The sequence below is a fragment of the Peromyscus eremicus genome, chromosome 14, assembly GCF_949786415.1.
Source record: "Peromyscus eremicus chromosome 14, PerEre_H2_v1, whole genome shotgun sequence".
Classification (NCBI taxonomy): domain Eukaryota; kingdom Metazoa; phylum Chordata; class Mammalia; order Rodentia; family Cricetidae; genus Peromyscus; species Peromyscus eremicus.
The window spans coordinates 1,850,460-1,874,631 of NC_081430.1; the positions used below are offsets into that span (position 1 = coordinate 1,850,460).

The 24,172-nt window shown below is 38.5% G+C and overlaps 1 protein-coding gene across 2 annotated transcripts in view; it reads left to right on the top strand.

Moving 5' to 3' along the window:
• Positions 1-24,172, top strand: part of Cog5 (component of oligomeric golgi complex 5) — a 334,097-nt gene that overhangs the window by 25,562 nt on the left and 284,363 nt on the right. For both annotated transcript variants that reach the window (XR_009382819.1, XM_059279446.1), the window contains exon 6: positions 14,962-15,082. Coding sequence is in view for 1 of the 2 variants with exons in the window: in XM_059279446.1 (XP_059135429.1) it covers positions 14,962-15,082 (121 nt within the window). In the remaining variant the exon portion in view is untranslated. The remainder of the gene's footprint in view (positions 1-14,961; positions 15,083-24,172) is intronic.

A 24,172-nucleotide genomic window follows, 5' to 3' on the forward strand; every position in this document is an offset into this window, starting at 1 on the left:
GGTTGGAGAAGGATCTATGAATCAGCACAGGTTGCCCCCCCTTCGTCAAGAGAGGAGTAAGGGCTGGGAGCATACGCAGCACGAGGACCCCCCAGGGGTCCAACAGCATTGACCTCTTTGTCAAGAGAGAGAATGAGTCGGTAGCAGTGCAACCCCAGAACACCCCCCCCCCCGGGGGGGGGGGAGGTCTGGTGCGTGGAATATATCTCAGGCTATAGTCGCGGGAAATAGCGGGGCTCGGATAGAGGAAAAACTCACCAATCTGGTTGGCGGGTGTGGTGTGCGGGTCTAGTGGTTGGGCAAATGAAAAAAGCGGAGTGGGTGGGCAGTTGCAGGTCCAGTGGACCTCAGTATAGGTTTCCAACACTCTTGCAGAGCAGCAGAAGAGCCCATCCAAGTCATGGAACCAATGATAAATGGTCACGGTTACGACAGAACCTGGTTACTTAGTTACAGAGAACTTTATTAGGAGGAAGGGGGGCCAGGAACAAAAAGACCAGGCCTGGGAAAGAACATATGCAGAGGGCAGAGAGAAAGATGGAGGAGGGGAGGAGAGCAGAGAGAGCAGAGAGAGGGTGGGGTCTGCATCTGGCTTTTTAAGGGCTCCGGTACGGAGCTACACCACACATGCGCTGATTGTATGACCACACTGTGCACACTGATGACGTAAGATGTAAGACCCTGAACTGCGCATGTGTAGCTGGAGTAAGGAGAGAGTGATGATAGACACTGATACAGATAACTTTCAAATCATGAATAAGGAAAGAAAGTACTTATAGATGCTTGAAAAGCTTGACAGAAAAGCTTGACATCAGGGCTAGAGAGATGACTCAGAGGTTAAGAGCAATGACTACTCTTCCAGAGGTCCTGAGTTCAATTCCCAGCAATCATAAGATAGCTCACAACTGTCTATAGTGAGATCTGGTGCCCTCTTCTGGCATGCAGGCATATATGCAGACAGAACACTATATACGTAATAAATCTTAAAAAAAAAAAAGTTGACATCAAACCAAACCTAAATAATGCCTATACTAAGTCTTGTCTTAGAAATGTGTTGCCATTTAAATTGCTCTGTGTTCTTGGGTGCTCTTCCTGAGCTTACTTAGGTTTTTAATCATTATTATTCTGTTTACTTTCTTTATATTTTAAACATTGGGAAAACTGATGTTCCTATTAACCTGTTCTTCATTGATCTCCAAGGTAGTTTAAGTGTATATGGGATAGGAAAATATGGTGGTTTGAAAGAAAATGGCCCCTATAGGCCCATACGGAGTGGCACTATTACGAAGAGTGGTCTTGTTAGATGGAATAGGTGTGGTCTTGTTGGAGGAAGTGGTCACTGGGGATGGGCTTTGAGGTCACAGATGCTCAAGCCAGGCCCTGTGTGGCAGTCACTTTCTGTTTCCTATGGAACTCTCAGCTCCTTCTCTAGCACCATGCCTCCATGCTTCCTGTCATGATAATAATGGACTAAACCTCTGAAATGTAAGCCAGCCTCAATTAAATATTTTCTTTTAAAGGAGTTGCAGTGGTCATGGTATCTCTTCACAGCAATAAATCCTAACTAAGGCAGAAATTGGTACCAGGGACTGGGCATTGTGATAGGCCCAACCATGCTTTTCTTTGGAGGAATGTGAACTTTGGGACTTTGGATTAGAAAAGCAGTTGAATACTTTAAGTGGGGCTTACTGGGCCATCCTAGTAGGAGCATGGAAGACTGGTGCTGAGGGCGATTTGAACTAAGGGAGCCTGTCTCAAGAGGTTTCAGAGAGGAAGAATTTTAGTATGTGGCCTAGAGACAATTCTTGTGATATTTTGGCAAATAATATGGCTGGTTTTGCCCTTGTCTTAAAAGTCTGGCTTGAGGCTAAATTGAAGAGTTAGATTAATTGGGTTGGCAGAGGAAATCTCAAAACAACCTAATATTGACTGTGTTGCGTGGTTATTAGATTTATAATGAAAAAGAGCAAACTGAGCAAGAAAAAATACAAATTGTGCAATTATGAGAAAAAAAGGGACAGGAAGAAGTATGATGGAGCCAAGTGCTGTGTTCAAGGCGATAATGTTTATCTCTGAGGTTAAATAGAACAAAGGGAGTAGTGACCTCAGGGCAAGATACTACCCATCTAAGCTTCCAACTTGTGAAAAGGAACTAAAGAGAAGCTTAGAGCTGGGTGTGGTGGTGCACACCTTTAAGCCTGAGGCAGGTGTATTTCTAAGTTTGAGGCCAGCCTGTTCTACAGAGTGAGTTCCAGGACAGCCAAGCTTAGTCAATGAAGGAAACTGAGACTATTGAAAACAGGAAGCTGGTAAAGATATAATTGAGTGAGGGGCCATGTTCCAGCCCTAGCAAGCAGCAGAACCTGGCAGCTTTGGCCATGTAGTTCTGGCTTTAAAGTCAAGGATAGAAGGAAGGGGTTATAGAATCTCCTCCATGACTAAGGAAAGCTGAGGCCAGGCATATGTCAGGGTGTCCATGGATGGAGGCCCCAAGAGGCCCTTGTGTGAAGTTGTAAAGGTGAAGCCTAGATTGCCTTGGGTACTCCACTATATTGGAGAAAACAGAGCCATGGATACCAGCGGAGGAAAGCTGCTAACAGGGAGTGGAACCAGCCCAAGAGAAAGAAGTGTGTTGCATGACGTCAATAAAGCTGAATGGAGTTGGAGAGCTGACATGGAGGTGCAGAGTTTGGAATTTGCCCAGCTGGTTTTTGGTCTTGCTTTGGTTGAGTATTTCCTTACTGTGCTCCCCTTTGGAATGGTAATATATATCCTGTGTTGTACCAGGCTTTTTCTTTTGGGCTACCAGCCAGCTCCATGACACAGAGACATCTTACTAGTTTTGAATGTTCGGCCTAACTCTTTTAACTTAAATTAACCTGTTTCTCTTTATTTACCTTTTTCCTCAGGGCTTATTACCTTTCTTACTTCTGTGTATCTTACTTTCACTGCTTCTCTATGTCTGTCTGGTGTCTGCCTGACTTCTTGTCCCAGGAGTGTCCCTCATTCTTTTCTCCTCCTTCTCTGGTTCTTCTTTTCTCTCCTTCTGAGCCTAGATTTCTCCTCCTAGGTATTCTCTCTGCCTGGCAGCCCTGGCAATCCTTTCTCTGCCTAGGCCACTGAGCTCTTTATTAGACCAATCAGGTGCCTTAGGCAGGCAAGGTGAAACAAATGCAACACATCTTTACATAATTATACACACATCCTTACATTGTTAAACAAATGCAGCATAAACAAATGTAACACACCTTTACACAGTTAAAATAATGTTCTGCAGCATAAACAAATGTAACACATCATTGCCTAGTGAAAATAATCCACAACACTGTGTGTGTTGGAAGTATGTGATCTGCTTTTTCATTTTGATTTTATAGGGAATTATAGTTAAGAGACTGCATGAATCTCAGAAGAGACTTTGAACTTTGGACTTTTAAACAGTGCTGAGACTGTTAAAGACTATGGGGACTTTTAAAGTTGGACTTAATGCATTTCTGCATTATGATATGGCTACAGGCCTCTGGGGGCCAGGGAGTGAAATGTGGTGGTTTGAATGATTGGCCTTCGTAAGCCCATAGACAGTAGCACTCGTAGGAAGTGTGGCCTTGTTGCAGTAGGTGTGGCCTTGTTGGAAGTGGTCACTGGGGGTGGGCTTTGAGGTCTCATGTGCTCAAGCCATGCCCAGTGTGGCAGTTACTTTCGGATGCCTATGGATCCAGATGTAGAACTCTCAGTTCCTTCTCTAGTACCGTGTCTGACCACATGCTACCATGCTTCCCACCATGATGATGATAGAGTGGATCTCTGAACTGTAAGCCAGACCTAATTACTGTTTTTCTTTAAAAGAGTTGCTGTGATCATAATGTGTCTTCACAGCAATAGAAATCCTAACTAAAACAGAAAGTAAGAAGGAAATAGCTATGAAGGATGCTTTTTGCTTTAAACATAAAATTCTATGATTATGTCTCCAATTAGAAATAAGTACCTTTTTATATCTTTCTCCACTGCCCCTACTTCCATTTCAGTCTTTTCCTAGAAAACCTTTTCTTTCCTAAAGTAGAAGTTTCTGGCTTCATTATATACATGAATACATCAGTTGAATTTAATTATCACCCTAAGGACTGTATCTTAATTCATTTTAGTAATATTGTTTGCTTATGAATTGCTTCAGTTTTTTCAAAAAAAGTTTGAAGAGCTTATAATCTTTTACATAGAAATTTAAATTTTAAAGTCAATGAAAATTTAAGTTTTATAACTTTCAACACTTAAACATTTTTAAAACTATGCTTTAAAATGTAATAGGGTTTACTGAGATAATTCATAAATTCTTCATAAATTTTAAAAATAATTTTGAGCTATTTATCATTTTAGTTTTAAACTTTTAACATCATACATTTTAGTTTTTAAGTCTAATTTTTAATGTTAAAAGTATATAAGAAAAATTGAAAAAGTCTTTTGATGTCTAGTTTCTTCAGTTCTTTATATATTCTGGAGATCAGCCCTCTGTCAAATGTGGGGTTGGTGAAGATCTTTTCCCATTCTGTAGGCTGTTGTTTTGTTTTATTAACCATGTCTTTTGCCCTAAAAAAGCTTTTCAATTTTAAGAGGTCCCATTTATTAATTGTTGCTCTCAGTGTCTGTGCCACTAGTGTTATAATTAGGAAGTGATCTCCTGTGCCAGTGCATTCAAGACTACTTCCTACTTTCTCTTCTATGCAGTTCAGTGTAACTGGATTTGTGTTGAGGTTTTTGATCCACTTGGACTTAAGTTTTGTGCATGGTGACAGATATGGATCTATTTGGAATCTTCTACATGTTGACATCCAGTTATGCCAACACCATTTGTTGAAGATGCTTTCTTTTTTCCATTGTTCAATTTTGGCTTCTTTTTCAAAAATTAGGTGTTCATACATGTGAGGATTAATGTCAGGGTCTTCAATTCTATTCCATTGGTCCACATGTCAGTTTTTATGCCAGTACCAAGCTGTTTTTGTTACTGTAGCTCTATAGTAGAGCTTGAAGTCAGGGATAGATGCCTTCAGAGGTTGCTTTATTGTACAAGATTCTTCTAGCTATCCTTGGTTTTTTGTTTTTCCATATGAAGTTGAGTATTGTTCTTTCCAGATCTGTGAAGAATTGTGTTGGGATTTTGATGGGGATTGCATTGAATCTGTAGATTGCTTTTGGTAAGATTGCCATTTTTACTATGTTAATCCTACCTATCCATGAGTGTGGGAGATCTTTCCATTTTCTGATATCTTCTTCAATTTCTTTCTTCAGAGACTTAAAGTTCTTGTCATACAGGTCCTTCACTTGCTTAGTTAAAGTTACCCCAAGGTATTTTATATTATTTGTGGCTATTGTAAAGGGTGATGTTTCTCTGATTTCTTTCTCAGCCCTTTAATCATTTGTGTATAGGAGGGCTGCTGATTTTTTTGAGTTAATCTTGTATCTTGCCACATTACTAAGGAGTTTGTCAGCTGTAGGAGTTTTGGGTCACTTATGTACACTATCATATTGTCTGCAAATAGTGAAAGTTTGACTTCATTTCCAATTTCTATCCCCTTGATCTCCCTTTGTTGTCTTATTGCTCTAGCTAGAACTTCAAGTACTATATTGAATAAATATGGGAAGAATGGACAGCGTTGTCTTGTTTTTGATTTTAGTGGAATCGCTTTGAGTTTCTCTCCATTTAATTTGATGTTGATGACAGGCTTGCTGTCAATTGCCTTTATTATGTTTAGATATATTCCTTGTATTCCTGATCTCTCTAGGACCTTTATCATGAAAGGGTGTTTGATTTTTTCAAAGGCTTTTTCAGCATCTAATGAGATGATCATGTGCGTTTTATTTTTTCTTTCAATTTGCTTATATGGTGTATTACCTTGATAGATTTTCGTATGTTGAAACATCCTTGCATCCCTGGGATGAAAAAGTCTAGAACAAAGATGGATATCATCCCTGAAACCATTTGTTTTATCATATATGCTTTGTATATACTTTTTGTATCAATACTTAGCTGAATTCTTTTTCCTTTTAGTTAATATTACAAAATTATTTTATTTACTTTTTTTTTTTTTTTGAGGTACAGTCTCACATAGCCCAAACTGAAGCTTACTATGTAGCTGAGAATGACCTTGAACTCCTCCAGCCTGTACTTGTCATTTGGTGCAATGCATGTTGGGGATTAAACCCTGGGTCTTGTGTATCCTAGGCAAGTGATATACCAATGGCATTATTTCTTGAGCCTAATTCTATCTTCATGTTCTATAGAGTATAAATCTACTTTACTGGCTTTATAATTAGTTTATGAGCAAGGAAATATATCAGGAAGGAAATGAAGAAGTAATAGCGTAGAAATACCAAGCTCTGTAAACAATCTAATAACATATAGAGCGATTAGTATAGGAAAACCATTGAAAAACCGATGCTGATGTAAGAGATTTGGTGCTAGTTTGAGGCTTACTTTTTATTGTTGTTTTTTATTTTTGAGATTATAATTTAAGTACAATATTTCTCCTTTCCCTTTCTTCCCTCCATACCTTCCATACACCCCTCACTGCTCTCCTTCAAATTTGATGGCTTCTTTTTTCATTAATTGTTATTGCATGCATATATGTATTTTCATATACCTACATATTCCTAAATATAGCCTGTTGCGCCCATATAATGTTACTTATATGTATGATTTGAGGGCTGACCATTTGGAACTGGACAACCAATTGGTATGCTCTTCTCCAAGGAAGACCACATCTCCTCTTCCAGCCTTTCTTAATTGCCTGTAGTTTTTTGTGTAGAGTTGAAGCCTTGTGGGCTTTTCCATGTCCAGTCTGGCATGTTCATTTATGTGTCACTCTTATTTGACTCATGTTTGGGCAGTCATGTTGGTAAGACTTTATGGGCATAGCTTCTGATGTTATAAGACACAATCCCACAGCAAATTCTCTGATCCACTGGCTCTTACAGTCCTTTTACCCCCTCTTCTGCAATGTTCTCTGAGCCTTAGATACCATAGTGTTTTGTAACTGTGTCCATTTGGGTTTACAACTTTACATTTTTATTGGTTGTGGTTTTCTGTAGTCGTTTCCATCTGTTGAAAAGAGACTTTTCCTTGATGATGGGTGAAAACTACACTTACGTGTGTTTATGAGGTGTGATAGCTTGAATGTCATTGGCCCCCATAGGCTCATAAGAAGTGCCACTCTTAGGAGGTGTGGCTTTGTTGAAGTAGGTATGGCCTTGTTGGAGGAAGTGTGTCACTGTGGGGGCAGGCTTTGAGGTTTCCTATACATTCCCAGCATTTCAGTTGACTTCTGTTGCCTGCAAGATGTAGGACTCACAGCTATCTCCCCAGCACCATGTTTGCCTGCATGCAGCCATGTCCCACCATGATGATAATGGACCGAACCTCTGAACTCTTCAGTGAGCCACCACAATTAAACATTGTCCTTTATAAGAGTTGTGTAATCATGGTGTCTCTTCATAGAATTAGAAATCCTAAGACATAAGGATAAATGTTTATAGATTGTTGTTAGGGATTATGCTGGTTTAATAAGTTAGTGGTTGTAGATTCTCCTCCAATAGTTATGATTTCACTAGCACTGAATAGTTAGCTAGGTTTCCAATACCAGGCATGGATATCCCTCTTGTTTAATGGGTCTTAAGTACTATTAGAGAGCTGTTGGTTACCACCAAGGTTTGTGTGCCACCGCTGCACCTGTAGGTGTATTGTGCCATGGTGTTTGTTGTTTTGGTCCATACATATCATTGCTGGATAGGATCAGTTGGTTGTCTCATCTGGAAGCTTGCAAGACACCTTCTGGTACTAGGAAAGCTAATTTGAGGCTTACTTTTTAGGGAGCACAGCAGCTTTGATTTCTACTCTACAAAAGCTAGACCGATCACGCTCCAAGGAAGCTCAAATTAGCTGTATGGGTCTAATAAACAGGGAAGCGTTGTTGTACCTGATGTATCAGTGATGCTTTCTTCTGCTGTTGAGACCAGCCTAGTTGTTACCTTAGTACAGCAGAGTGATTGGTGGTCTCACATGACACAATGTTAATTCTTCTTTAATTCTCAAGCCACAGAGTGTGAAATAATTTTCAGCCACTGAGTTTTGTGCTGGTTTCTTAAAGACTAATAGATAATTGATATATTAATTGAACTGTTTTTCAAGTAGGGACTCACACCAGCATAAAAGAAAGCAGAGATTATTGTTCTCATGACATTTCCTTATGAATCTTAATAGACAAACTACTGTAGCTAGAGTTTTCCTGCCTGGCCCACAGTCAGGACAAATCTCTCTCACCTGCCAGTCCTACAGCCGCTCAAACCCGACCAAGTAAACACAGAGACTTATATTGGTTACAAACTGTATGACCGTGGCAGGCTTCTTGCTAACTGTTCTTACAGCTTAAATTAATCCATTTCCATTAATCTATACCTTGCCACGTGGCTCGTGGCTTACCGGCATCTTCACATGCTGTTTCTCATCGTGGAGGCTGGCAGTGTCTCTCTGACTCAGCCTTCCACTTCCCAGCTTTATTCTCCTCCTTGTCCCGCCTACACTTCCTGCCTAGCCAATGGCCAATCAGTGTTTTATTTATTGACTAATTAGCAACACATTTGCCATACAGAACATCCCACAGCAAACTACTTCAGTCAACGAAAATGATTAGAGAAATACTAAATTAAAGACTTGCAATGAGCATAGAATTGAGTTTTAAAAAGGACTGTAAAGTATAGGAAATAACAATTTGATGGTTTGGCAAAAAAAAAAAAATAGAATGTAACTGTGAAAAATGTGATAAAATCATATGCAGTATTTAGGTACGTTCAGTAGTCATTCTTTTATCATGTATTGCTTTCTTTAAATAGATACTACTTTTTGTGTGTTGTGCCATCAAACAAGTGAATTATCTCATTTTACTCTAATTGTATTATCTGCTGTGTCCTTAAGAGCCACAACTCTTAATGTCTAAGATATAAGATGGAAGATAGAGTTTAAACACTCTGTACTTTTGATCCTGAATTGGAAGTATCAGTATGAAGTTGAGATGTTTTAATTTTAAATTATCATAAGCCTTATATATGTAGGTATGTATATGCATAATTTTAATCAGAATGCTTTATTTCTATTCTCAAATAAGTCAAGTGAATATTTATCCTATATTTTAGTTCTGACATTTGCTGCTCATGTCTATGGAGAAAGTCCAGCAATGAGTAAACCTAGTTTCCAAAATGATCTTGAAATACTGTTTCCTCTTCAAAGAAACTAAGGCTTCTTTGAGAAATCTTTGATTCAGGTTGGAGAAAGAAAATATATATATAAAGTGATCTTGAAAAATTTTATACCAGATACCATAACTACCAGGTCCATGACAAAGGAGCTTCAGAGCCAATTCAGAAATGTTTTTTGGTGACCAATTATTTCATTTTAGTGCTAAAGTCATAGATTATGAAAGAGAGAAATCTCTTAGTTTTAGGCAGAGTGATATAGTTGCTTGCACTTAAGTGTTTCAACTAGGTCAAATTGTTCCATTTGGGCATCAATAAGGATTAAAGTTACAGTGAATTGACAACCCCTCTTGATGCTTAATACCTATTTTCATAATGGAAAAAATAACCTCACAAAATTAACAACCCCCACCCCCCATCTTGCACTGACTGTCATTAGTGGACGTTAATGCTGCCTTTGGATTGAAAGAAGAGAATGTACTGCTTTTCACCTGCGTTAGATGTCCCTCCACTACACATACACTGTAGCTCCAGCTCTAGGTTGATCCAGTGCCTCTGGCCTCTTCATGCCCCTGTACTTATGTAAACATACCTACAGGCAGGCACACACACACTAAAAATAATAAAATCTTAAAAAAGAAACACTGCCTTTTGAAACTGATAACCAAAGCAAGAGGAAATATTCTTATTTCTAGGCACCTGACCTATCAAATAATAGAGGAGATAGAAATTTTATGTGCCAACAAATAAAGATAAAACAGTAGAATTGGAGTGTTTTTGTAATCTCTTAGATTTTAATGGATTTTGATACTTAATATCAGAAAGAGACAATCATACCTGCTGTATGGATATACTACCACCTAATGATCTTGCCTAAGTACTTTAAAGAGATTTATTTGTGCATGTGCGTGCGCATGTGTGTGCACACACACGGAGGTCAGAGGAGAACATCAGATGTCGTCCTATTAATTTCTGCCTGTTATGTGGGTGCTGGAATCTGAACGCTGTCCTCCTGATTGTGCAGCAGGTGCTCTTAACTGCTGAGCCATCTTCAGACCTTTGCCAACAATACAGAATCTGGATCTGATGAAGTCGCCTACATCCACCTTTTTTATAGGAAATATAGAAGGCAGAAGAACTTGTTAAAGTACACTATGATGATGATGTCATCACACTGCAGTTTTGGGATGCCTTGTTGATAGTTGATCCAATGTGTTTCACAGATTCCCAGAGAAAAGCTGAGGAAATCTGTCGACTAGAAAGGACATAAAATCTGTAACTTGCATATGCATATGTATGTGTGTATGTACACACACAAACCAGAGAGAGAGAGAGAGAGAGAGAGAGAGAGAGAGAGAGAGAGAGAGAGAGAGAGAGAGAATTTGTTATTTCTGTAACAAATCCATGGATAAAGGTAGGGACGTTATTACCATAAAAGAGAATTGCGGTTAGCAGGTGTGGTGGTGCACCCCTTTAATCCCAGCACTCAGGAGGCAGAGGCAGGTGGATCTCTGTGAGTTTGAGGACAGCCTGTTTACAGAGTGGGTTCCAGAACCGCCAGGGTTGCTACACAAAGAAACTCTGTTTCGAAAAACAAGCAAGAACCAACAAGAACAGTGGCTTCTTTCAGATGGAGCAAGAGATGAATGTGGCAGTGTGTGTGATGGCCGATATTCTTTCTTCTGTGTAGTGGTTCTAAGTATAGTTAGTTATAAATTTGTGAATGTGGCTTACAACGTTTTATGATTAGTGAAAGTAAAATAAAAGGAAAGGAAATTGATTATAGGAGAGAGTTGTGTGTTGAGAAATGGTGAGAATTGATGGCTTTTAGATTAGCTAAGACTTGTTGATTGAAGATTTTATTAATGCCATTCATTCTTAGAAAATTTAACTAGTCTTTAAGTGGAGAGGCACCAAAGTTTATTAAAAAGGGGGCTTGAGTGTTGAAAACTGTAAGAAGATAAATCTTTGAAGGTGGATTTCATTGAGAGACCATTGTGTGAAATTGGAACTGATGAGGATTGACTTGAGGCAATCCTTGCAGGAATGGAGTTAAGATTGTTATGTAGCAGCTTGTTATGTAGTAGGCAGTGAATAAGATTGTTAAGAGTAAAGCACTAGAAATGAACTTGAAATTATTGTTTGAAGGCATTCCTTTTATTGGGTAAGACTGAATAATTTTGGATGGACAGGTTTAGGGGATCAAGAGTAAGGCCTGATAGTTCACTCCATGATGTGTGTAGTCTCAGAATAGTTTCTGAAGGTTCTAAATTCCACGTTGTTCATGGAAACAAACAGCTCTGCCGGGGGCTCCGTGCTGCCGGCCTAGGTGGTAGAGAGAATTGCTTCCTGGAATCCTAGCACTTGAAAGGTAGAGGGAAGCAGGGCTGGAAGAGTTGCATCCAGCCTGTGTTATGTAGTGAGTTCCAGGCCAGGTGGGCACTGCCACTGTCTCCAAAAATAATAAGCAAGTTCAAACAAACAATAACAAAAAACATTTCTGTTCATCAAGGAACTAGTAATAGTGGTTTTAATTCAGAGCATAATTTGGAGCATAGAGATATGAGGATCGTTTTTCAGCATTGCTTCTTTTCATGTTTTGATTTTTTTTTTCCCCTGAGCTGAGGACCGAACCCAGGGCCTTGCACTTGCTAGGCAAGTGCTCTATCCCTGAGCTAAATCCCCAACCCTCATGTTTTGAATTTTAAATTGTGCTTATGTTATATACTTAGAAAATAACATTTAATTAAAAGATGGAGAATTTAGCTGGCTGTCATGATGCATCCCTTAATCCCATAATCCCAGCACTCAGAATGCAGAGATTTGAATTTAAAGCCAACCTAGTCTACATAGTGAGTATTAGGCCAGCCAGAGCTACAAAGTGAGATCCTATTTCCAATAAATAAAATAAATATGCTAAGCATTTGTTTTTTTGATGGAAATTCTTATTTCTTATTTATCATGTGGTCACTATGAAAAACAGTTAAACAAACATGTTTTCTACTTGTGTGTCTTTGGCTATGTCTGTTTGTGAACAATGTCTGTGTGTTTATGTGCTATAGGAGTGTTTGAGTGTGACTGGGATGGCTATAGTATGTACCATGTTTGACTATAAAAGAATATTTATACCTGGTCATTTAGTGATGTTTTTCTGGAGCTCTTAATTCTTGTGTGTGTGTGTGTGTGTGTGTGTGTGTGTGTGTGTGTGCGCAGGAATGTGTACATGTATGTATATGAACATGAGGCCAGAGGTATCTGGTGTTTTCCTTGATCCTGTCCCCTTATTTTTTTGAGACAGGGCCTTACTGAACTTGGAGCTTACTCCTTTAGCAGGAGCCAGCAACTCCGAGGAATTCTGTCTCCACTTGCACAGTGCAAGGGGTGGTAGTGGTTACAGATGTATGCTGAACCTGGGTTTTCATGAGTTGATGGTGATAGGGGATCCAAATTCAGGCCTTCAAGCTTGTGCAGGAAGCACCTAACTACTGTGTTATCTTTCCTATCCCTTGGAGTTTTTAATTTTTTAAATTTTTTTTGTGGATTTCACATCATCTATCTTGATCTAACTCATCTCCCCGTCCCTTCTCACCCGCCCTCTGCCCTTGCAACCTCCCCCACAAGATAAAACAAAATTTAAGAGAAAAGGAAAAGAAAAGAAAAATCTCCTACATGCACATTCTGTGGGCTGGCTTACCTGTATCCTTGTCAACAGGCTGCCAAGGTGAGTGCAGGGCCTGCTCTCCCTAGTGCTGCAGTTGGTGAGGGACTGGATCAGCTCTCCCACCTGCTGCAGGAGGTGGTGTCCAGGGGAAAGGTGGGGAGAGTATCTTTCTCTCACCCACACCACCACATGGCAGACAGGGGTGGGAGGTGGGGGGGCGTGGGCAGAAGGAGTTCTCCCATTCTCATGCCCAGCTTGCCTGCACCCCCACCAACAGGGTCAGCTCTGTTGTGCTGCCCAGGTGAGGTGCAGGACTCCCTCTCTTGGGTGCTGAAGCCGGTGAGGGGCAAGGCCAGTTCTCCCTCTTCTTGCAACCAGTGAGGGGGTGGGGCCAACTCTGTGCAGCCCTATCCTCTTGGTCTTAGGTAGTAACTGGAGCCATAGACATGAACACAGACCACAGGCATACATGGCCCTTGCAGCAGCCCAGACCTGGACATCACCATGGCCCTTGGTGGTAAGCAGGCCACCCACCTCAGTCCACTCCTCACCACCTTCACCTCTTCAAATCTGCCTCTCTCTATAGGACATGAGCCTTCTGTCTTTCTCTTTTTGCTTGTCTATTTTCTTGTCATAACAGCCTGATGAGTAAGTGGGCTTGTGAATCTTTGTCTCCTGTTCAGTCTTCATGGTGCTGGGCAAGCTCCTATTTTCTCCTCCTGACCTCGGGCAAAGAGCCCCTGGCCAGCATTGAGTTTTTAATTCTTACTGCTACCTTTTAGGGTTTTCCTCAGTAAAAAATTCTTGCTTTTCAAGTAGCCTTGGGCTTATTCAAAGATGGTAGTGATGAGCAGCATACATCACCTGTGTTTCATTATCACTGTGGAGGCTAGAAATGAGATGACCTCATTCTTCTCTTTCAATGGTTCTGCACCCAGTTTCTGCATCAGAGCATGCACACGTTTGAATCTTTTTTTTTTTGAACCTTGGTTGCATTTGGGAAAGAAAAAGAGCTAGGAATTGACATAAAAGTAAGTAATAGTTTTTTGAGTTTTGTTTTACTAATTTTCTCTTCTGTAATTTATTGATAAGATCTATTAGGAAAATTCAAGCAGATATGTGTAGCTAGAGTTTTCCTGCCTGGCCCACAGTCAGGACAAATCTCTCTCACCTGCCAGTCCCACAGCCGCTCCGACTCGACCAAGTAAACACAGAGACTTATATTGGTTACAAACTGTATGGCCGTGGCAGGCTTCTGTTTTTACAGCTAACTGTTCTTACAGCTTAAATTAATCCATTTCCATTAATCTATACCTTGCCATGTGGCTCGTGGCTTACCGGCATCTTCACATGCTGTTTCTCATCGTGGAGGCTGGCAGTGTCTCTCTGACTCAGCCTTCCACTTCCCAGCTTTATTCTCCTCCTTGTCCCGCCTATACTTCCTGGCCACTGGCCAATCAGTGATTTATTTATTGACCAATCAGCAACACACTTGACATACAGACCATCCCACAGCAGATATGCATAATTTATCCTTTAAGGACTAGTGAAGTTGAGAAAAAAACTAGACATTGAGAAAAGAGAAACTAGAGTGGAGGCCACAGTGGGCAGCCAAGCACAGCAGTTGGCTGCACATTCCCATTACCTGGGCCTTTAAGCAAGCAGAACTGATGTGTAGTTATCACTCCTTCAGATTCCGATTTAGTTGTATAGAAATACAGTCTTAGCATTGGAGCTTTTTGAACCTTTCCATTTGAATTAATGTGAAGTCAAACAGCAATCAGCCTAGAACAGGGTTGAAAAGAATCTTTGACTCCATAGTATCTCAATTTCAAATTTGCTCTATTTGGGATAAGTTGAAGTTTTTTGTAAAGGTTAAATATGGGATTGTGGATGTTCTTGTTAAAGATATGTGGTTGTTTAGGATGTCCACTGGGAAACAAAAAGGATGAACAATTTTTTTTTCACATCTGAAGAATTGGAAAGCTTCACAGATGAACTGACCGTAATCAAAATGAAACTTCATGGAGCTACTGTACTTTCTTAATATTGTGTCACTTGAACAGGTTGCCTGTGATTTGCTTCGGAGAATAATTCGCATCTTATATCTCAGTAAGAGACTCCAGGGACAACTGCAAGGAGGAAGTAGAGAGATAACCAAAGCTGCTCAGAGTCTCAATGAACTTGGTAAGTCCTTTCATGATTAAAAATTGGTAGAAGTTTGACAGTTTTAACTCAGTTGATTTGTTGACATTTGTTATCACTATTAGCAAATATTACTAAAATTTTTTTAGATGGCTGTTTATAGCAATGTTTCTCTCCAGAAAGGGTGAATAAAACTAGATTTCTTGAAAATGTTTACTTTAAAAATGATCATATAATAAAACTGGCTTTTTTTTTCATGAACTGTTGTGTACACTTTAACATGTAAATATTTGAGTCACTGCAATCACAGTCATGATACAAAACACTTTTATCACTCTTGAAAATATGCCCATCATTGCTTGATGATCAGAACTATCCTTGTCCTCTAACCTGACAGCCATCATAATTTTTTTTATCATTATAGTTTTGTCTATTAATAATGACACATAAATGGAATCATAAAGTCCATACCTTTTTGAGGCTGGCTTCTCGTACCTAGCTTTTAATACCTTTGAGATTTATTCAAATTGGTAGGAATACTAGCAGTTTGTTAGAATACATTCTGTGCTGTCATGGGGCTTGTCCTTTGAGTCACTGGTTGAAGGAGAATTCGAGTTTTTTCTAGCTTTTGGTGATTATGAATAGAGTGGGTGTAAACACTTGTGTGTAGGTTTTGTTGTAGTTTCTATGGAGTAAATATCCAGGAGAAATGCTGTTTATTTAGGTGATAAATCCCATGTTTTGTGGTATCTAGATGTCTTTATTCATTCTTTTCTTAGATATTTGAAATAGGCCCTTGACATTCAAGGTTTAGAGTTGATGGTTTTGCTGGCTAAAAAGCTTCAAGTTCCATAATTTTTTCAGGAGAAAGTTTGAATAACTAGTGAGTACACATAGAAAATGCCAACACCTGGGTTTTGATGAGACTTTGTGGGTTTCTTGTTTTCATTGGGTACACAGTAATTTTTTTTAGAAGTGAAAATATTTGGTGATATTTATTCTTTTATAGATTTAGAAGGCCTTTGATTATATGTCTTTTTTTTTTTTTTTTTTTGAGACAGAGTTTCTCTGTGAAACAGTCTTGGCTGTCCTGGAACTTCCTTTGTAGACCAGGCTGGCCTGGAACTCAGAGAGATCCGCCTGCCTCTGCCTCCTAGGTGCTGGGATTAAAGGTGTGCAACACCACCACCCAGCCGATTATATGTCTTCAACATTGCTGGTTTGCTTACTCTTGAAGGCATGATTATGCCAGAGTAACACTAGAAAAATGTATTTGATATGTTCTCTTGAGTTTTTCCATTTTTGATATTTCTGTTGTAAAGTCTTGTTCTGTTGCAGTAGTTCTCAGCTTGTGGATTGTGACCCTGGCAGGGTCACGTGTCAGATATCCTGCATATTAGATGTTTACATTACAATTTATAACATAAAAATTACAGTTATTAAGTAGCAACGAAATAATTTTATGGTTAAGGGTTACCACAACATGAGGAAGTATTAAGGGGTCACAGCATTAGGAAGGCTGAGAATCACTGCTCTGATGTTTATATTTTTGCTGGTCAAAGAAATACAGTAATTTTCACAAATCATGCTTCAACATTTCAATTGTGTGATGCTTAAGTATAGGCATTGGTTAGGCTCGTTTTGGCAATATGCTATTTAGTATGCTGGACTATATTAAAAGTTATTAAGCAGTGAGTAATATGTGAGTGTTTCTTTCTTTCTTTTTTAAAGGTATATATATTTTTATTTTAAAATTTATTCTCGCCGGGCGGTGGTGGTGCACACCTTTAATCCCAGCACTTGGGAGGCAGAGGCAGGCGGATCTTTGTGAGTTTGAGGCCAGCCTGGTCTACAGAGTGAGATCCAGGAAAGGTGCAAAGCTACACAGAGAAACCCTGTCTCGGAAAACCAAAAAAAAAAAAAAAAAAAAAAAATTATTTTCATGTATGTTATATGTTACTTTCTTGATTTTTTTTTAATTTGGAAGGTTATAATTATACATCTGTGCCTATACATATACATATACCTGTGTGTAACTAATAATCAAAGAAATAAGTGGCTGTCAACTTGAGAGTGGGGGAAGCATGAGAGGAGTTGGAGGGAGGGCAGGTCTAGGGGGAGGAAAGAAAGGGAAAGTGATACAATTTTATTTTAATTAAAAATTTAAAAATAGTACATTGTATATTTGTGTAATGCTTTTAAATTTGTTAATTTATCATTTGTGCTGTTTTTCTTTTAATTTTTTTTCAACTTTTGATTTTTATTCTTTCCCGTTGTTCTTAGTCCTTCCTACCTCCCTACTCACCCAAGTTCATATTCTTTCCGTCTTTCAAAGAGTGAAAATTAAAAACAACAACAACAACAAAATCCAGTAAGAAAAAAAAGGCCAAAATGAAATAAGGAGAACAAAAAATAAGCATGGAGTCTTTTGTGTTTACCAGCTACTCCTGGGCGTGGGGTCTGCCCTGGAGTGTGGTTGATAAACCCAGTGATAAGCCATTGGCAAAACTAATTTTTCTTTTTCCAGTAGTTATCAATTGCAAGTCTCTTCTAGTTTAGGGGAAGAACTTTATGTTCTCTTCTATGTCTCAGTTCTGTGATTTTGTCTGGTTTGGACATGTATAGAACTTATTACAGTCTCTGTGAGTTCTGTGTATATCAATCCTTTCCTTGGAATCTTCTACTACCTCTGGCTTTCACTAAAGAAATGACACAATAAGTATCTATTTTGTCAGATAATGCTATATGGTGCAGCAGGGTAAGAGGCTAGAGACTACAGTGGGATTAGTGATGATTTAGACAAATGTCAGGGGACAGAGCAGATCTCAGGCACTGTGCAGACCTAACAGCAGAGTAGAAGCTTCGTGTGATGTGACGAGGCTTCCTTCAAGAGAGCCCAGCTATGAGACCATGGTGGCACTCTATCAACAGCCCTCACTGCTTTTAAATTATTCAGTGGAAGTTACTCTTTCCTGGGAAACACTGGTTTTGAATTTGTTTTTCTTTACCGTGTTTTTCTTTTCCCAAACTATTGCTTGCTTTTTTTCCTTTTATTGAAAATAGTTTTTTTTCTCACATAATATGTCTTGATTATATAAGATTTCTCATTCTTTTGCTCCTCCTAGTTCCTCACTACCTCCCATCTTATCTGGATACCTCCCTCCACCTTGCTTCTGTCTCTCATTAGCAAATAAACAGGATTCTAAGGGATAATGATAAAATAAAAAGAGATAAAACATAAACTAACATCAGAATAGGACGAAACAAACAGAGGGAAAGGAATCCTATAAAAACACTAAACTGGAAGCTGTAATATCAACACAAAGGACCTGATCTTAGTTAGGGTTTCCATTGCTGTGAAGAGACACCATGACCTTGGCAACTCTTATAAAGGAAAATATTTAATTGGGCTCGCTGACAGTTATAGAGGTATAGTCCATTATCATCATAGTGAAAAGCATGGTGGCATGCAGACAGACATGGTGCTGGAGTTCTATGTCTTGACCCATAGGCAGTAGGAAGTGGACAGTCTCACTGGGTGTGGCTTGAGCTTATATGAGATCTCAAAGCCAACCTCCCCAGTGAGACACTTCCTCCAACAAGGCCACACCCACTCCAGCAAGGCCATACCTCCTAATACTGCTACTCCCTATGGGTCAAGCATTCAAACACATGAGTCTGTGGGGGCCATAACTATTCAAACCACTATAGGCCCTATAAGGTAAAGAGAGAGAGAGAAAAATGTATAAATTAAATAAAAAAAGATAAAAATAAATAATAATAATAATAATAATAATAATAATAATAATAAAGCTTATAAGACATTATGAGACAAGGAACTTCCAAAGATGCCATTGTGTTCATTTTCTATTAGCCATATACTGCTAGGCATGCAGTCTACCCTTAAGAGTAGTTTGTTTTCCCTTGGAGAAAACTAAATTTTCATTTTCATTTGCAAATGGTGTGGGGGAATCCTCCCCCACTTTTTCCCCAGGATACTCTTGAGGAGAGAGGAATAAGAGATTTTAGGTAGAAAGATAGAGGGGAGAGAAACAGATAGAAAACAAAGGATAGCCTGGGGAGGGCCTTGGTCAATATCTGGTGGCTCCTTCTGTCTCTTCTAAAGGGCTATTTATAGAAATGCCAAGGGGTGGAGCAAAAGACCTCCCCCTAGCTCAGCCAAGTCTAGACCCTTCCAATCACCTAGTAACCATGCACATGGTCAAACAATCTTCTAAATGCAGCCCTGCTGGGTAAAGCAAGCTCATATCTCACTAGAAAACCTTTGTGGGCCGCCACAAAATGGTTATCAATTGGAGACAGCTTCTGGGTGAGGGATGGGGGCATGTGTCTGTTTTTCCTTTCAGCTCTAGGACTCCATCTGGCACAGAACTGTGCAGGTCTTGTACGTGCTGCTTCAATTTCTGTGAGTTCATATGTGCTTTCATCCTTGTTTTCTTGATGTCCTCCTTCCCTTTTGTCTCTTATACCCTTTCCTCTTCTGCAAGGTTTCTTGAGCCCCGAGGGGAGGCATTTGATGGAGATATTTACATCCAGGGCTATGTTCCACTGCCTGCCATTCTCTTCATTATGTCTGCCTGTGGGTCTCTGTGTTTATTCCCAGTGTGTGGCAGGAGGAAGTGTCTCTGATAATGGCTGAGGAAGGCACTGAGTATTGTTTTCACAGTGTATTCTTACATATGGGTGTAAAAGTTCTAGTATCAGCTATGAGCTTCATTTAATAATTCTCATTCTTTAAGCAGCAAAATTTATCTGTAGTAGTAATTAACCATAGATAAAAAACTATTTCAAGGTTTAGTGTATGCATTTATCCTCAATTACAGTCCAGTATATTTAAAAATAGCAAATATTTTATTATGATTATTATATTCTAGAACCAATAGATGTAGTAATACACATAGAGTTGTTTTCTTTCTTTCTTTCTTTCTTTCTTTCTTTCTTTCTTTCTTTCTTTCTTTCTTTCTTTTCTTTCTCTCTCTCTCTCTCTCTCTCTCTCTCTCTCTCTCTCTCTCTCTCTTTCTTTCTTTCTTTCTTTTCCAAGACAAGGTTTCTCTGTGTAGTTTTGGTGCCTGTCCTGGATCTCGCTCTGTAGACCAGGCTGGCCTCGAACTCACAGAGATCCACCTGGCTCTGCCTCCCAAGAGCTGGGATTAAAGGCGTGCACCACCACTGCCCGGCTAGAGTTGTGTTCTTTAAACCTCTTCTCTAATGTAGTATTGGCTTTATCTTCAATATTTTTTAGTTTTTGAAAATAATGTATCTATGAACTGATTACTATACCTTACAAAGGTATATTTGTAGTTAGCTTTTAATTTTATTTTTATTTACTCTATTGTTGAGTTTTTCTACAAGTAGAATTTAAAGGAAGAAAATTTTTCCATTAAAAACAAGCCAGACAATACTTTCGTGTGTACTCTGGTCTGTTTATGAAAATCAAGATTTGTAATTCATATAGTTATCAAATGATTATTTCAGCGTAAATAGCTTGTTAGGAACCCAATATAAATTTAGTGAATAGATACAGGTTTTGTGTTTGAGAAGTTCAATTCTGTCACTGTCTCTGTATTGGAATTATAAATCTGATGCTAACAATGCTGCTGATGTGGTTTCCAGGAGACAAACTTTTCTCCTGCTTTTCAAAACCTTTGGACTCATCTTTACTTCCCATGAAGCAGTAAGAAAAAAACTTGTCATTTTATTCTTATAAAACTTAGGCAAATTTATTAATCCCTTCTATAAATATTTATTGAATGCCTGCCTACCGCACATGCCTTGTGCTATTTTAGACATTAACGATATGTCCCAAAACAAAACACAAAGTCTCCTTTCTTTTTATAGCTATATTCTACTGGGTTCTGAAGTTGCACATATAGTGTTCCTGGAAAACTCTGACTCCAGAGTCTGTGCTCTTAAACCACCAGTGCTTTTCCTTAAAGTCTTTGGCAGCATTTATTGATTTGCCAAAAAGATTGCTGTCATTGTTAGGTCTCTAAATGTCTCCTTTTTTTAAAACCCATGAAAAAAATTCACAATTTTATCCCACATTCTAAGACTACCTTGAATATAAACTAAATCTAAATGAAGACCTCTTAGGTGAAAATGAGAGAATGGCTTTTGATTGAAATATGATTACCTCATATTTCAAATCAGATATAAAATATTAATATGCATTATTTATGATGTACAGCAGATGCATTTTGTGATTGTGGCAGTTAATGACTTAATGGTCTATATTAAAGCTTTGGTAAGTTATTTTAAGATCATTTAAAAAAGTTTAATTAGCTGGGCATGGTGGTGCACACCTTTAATCTCAGCACTTGGGAGGCAGCCGGAGGGTCTCTGTGAGTTCAACACCAGCCTGGTCTACATAGTTAGTTCCAGGCCAGGACTACATAGAACCTGTCTCAAATATATATGTATATATACAAATATACACACACATATATAAAATTAGTAGTAAATTATAAGGAAGCAGTTAGGTAAGTAGAACATAGAACTCCATTAATTTGTAATGTTGACTATCTGTTTTCCAAGTTTTGCATTTTCATTCCCATCTAATTGTGTCCTAAACTCATATCATGAGGGAATGTTCTTTAAGCCAAAAATATTTTTTGTAAGCCTTTTGTTACATATTTATTTTGGAAGAAGGGATAATTATAACTTTCATCTAATAATGTTCTTGTTATAACTGTGATGCTTTCTTAAGCTGTTAAAAATACTTTTATGACCAAGTGAAACTGATTCATGCACAGGTGAAAACATGCTTTTATAAATTTTTTATATAGTAGATGGTCACTCAGAGAGCACTGAATTAATGAGTGGTATTTTTTTTAATGTCTGTAAGATTTAGTTGCTGCAAATTTAGTAAGTTTTATTTTAAGCTCACTGCAGTTATATATTGAAGCAAAGGTGGTAGATACACTGTGAGACTGTTTATAGTATTACCTTTATTGGTCTGAGGTGGTACATTTTTTAACATGTCACAAAAAACTTTGGTATGGGTAAGTCATTCTGCAGTTTTACATTGGTGTTTTGACATAGATAAATTTAACACAGGACAAATATGCTTGATTTAGATATCTATGTTTCTAAATTACTTTTGGAACTAGGGTTCAGCTACCATCAGGTGGAGGTGATGCTATTCTGAAATCCAAATGATTTGAAAGTCTTACTATGGGTTTGCTGTGGTGTAGGCAGCATAGTAAAGTAGCACAGACTCAAATAAAACTCTTATTAAGGTAACATCACTTAAAATCCTATTGAATTTGTTTTATCTTTTATTGTGGTGTTTTGTTGTGAAATTCAGAATGGCATACAGAAAATAACAAGCAGCTCACTTATTGTGCACGTTAGTCTACTGTTTTCCTTCCATTTCACATTTACAACAGCCCTTTTATGTTTTATTAATATGACTGATTAATAATGTTATGGAAGCTGTATACTTTTACCTATTATCATCCCTTGCTGGAACACTTACAGTTGAAAGGAAGTTATTTAGTAAATGTTTCTTCAAAGTAATTAGGGAAGATTTTCATTTCTTCTTTGTGTGTGTGTTTTCTTGTTTGGATGCTGAAGCCACTACTCATTTCCATTGTAGCATGTAAAATTCATAATGTTAAACAAATATTGGTATTAAGAACTTGTTAAAGTATGACTTGAATGTGTAGAAGCAGTACCCATAATTATGGGTTATTTGCTGTTTATTCCTTTTAAATGACATAGCTTGTTAATGAAATGCAGCTTGAGTCTCTATAATATTGTACAGGTGTGTAGGTGCAGCCTTGAGTCTCTATAACATTGTACAGGTGTGTAGGTGCAGCCTTGAGTCTCTATAACATTGTACAGGTGTGTAGGTGCAGCCTTGAGTCTCTATAACATTGTACAGGCGTGTAGGTGCAGCCTTGAGTCTCTATAATATTGTGCAGGCGTGTAGGTGCAGCCTTGAGTCTCTATAACATTGTGCAGGCGTGTAGGTGCAGCCTTGAGTCTCTATAACATTGTACAGGTGTGTAGGTGCAGCCTTGAGTCTCTATAGTAGTGTACAGGCGTGTAGGTGCAGCCTTGAGTCTCTATAGTAGTGTACAGGTGTGTAGGTGCAGCCTTGAGTCTCTATAATAGTGTACAGGTGTGTAGGTGCAGCCTTGAGTCTCTATAATAGTGTACAGGTGTGTAGGTGCAGCCTTGAGTCTCTATAATAGTGTACAGGTGTGTAGGTGCAGCCTTGAGTCTCTATTATAGTGTACAGGTGTGTAGGTGCAGCCTTGAGTCTCTATAATAGTGTACAGGTGTGTAGGTGCAGCCTTGAGTCTCTATAATAGTGTACAGGTGTGTAGGTGCAGCCTTGAGTCTCTGTAATATTGTACAGGTGTGTAGGTGCAGCATTGAGTCTCTGTAATAGTGTACAGGTGTGTAGGTGCAGCCTTGAGTCTCTATAATATTGTACAGGTGTGTAGGTGCAGCCTTGAGTCTCTATAATATTGTACAGGTGTGTAGGTGTGTTGCTCTGCTTCTCATCACTCTTATGCTTCATTACTTTGTGAGTAGAACATACAGTTTGAAACAGTTTTTTTTTTTAATTACTCTTGGGTTTGTTGAAATGGAAATAGCTTAGAATTAAGTTAGAAGGCTTTAATATCAATTTATGATTGTCATTATAGATATGGAAATTGTCAAGTTAGTGTCATGTGAACAACAGGTATGACTTTCTGAGAAATGTTTAGTAAAATAGGATCCAGATTTATTCATTTTGTTTTAATATGTGTGATAGGAACTTCAAATCCTTTTTGGTGAATGAAAGGGTTGTGTGTGTGTTTTTTTTTTTGTTTGTTTGTTTGTTTTTTAATGATCACAGCTAGGATCTTATTCAGAGTTCAGGAGTGGCAATCCAGATTTTTTTCCATATTGATTATGGTAAAATAAACACAAGTTCACTTTGGAAAATAATTCCTGGAACGTGTTTTTTAAAGGATTGAACTAAGAAAATTAAAAAAAGGGAAAAACAAAACAAAAAAAACCCCTCAAGTTAGTTATCCACAGATACATCTTTTGGCTAGTTTATTTTAGGACATGCATCAAGAAGGTATGGTGCTCAGAATGAAATGGTCCAGAGTT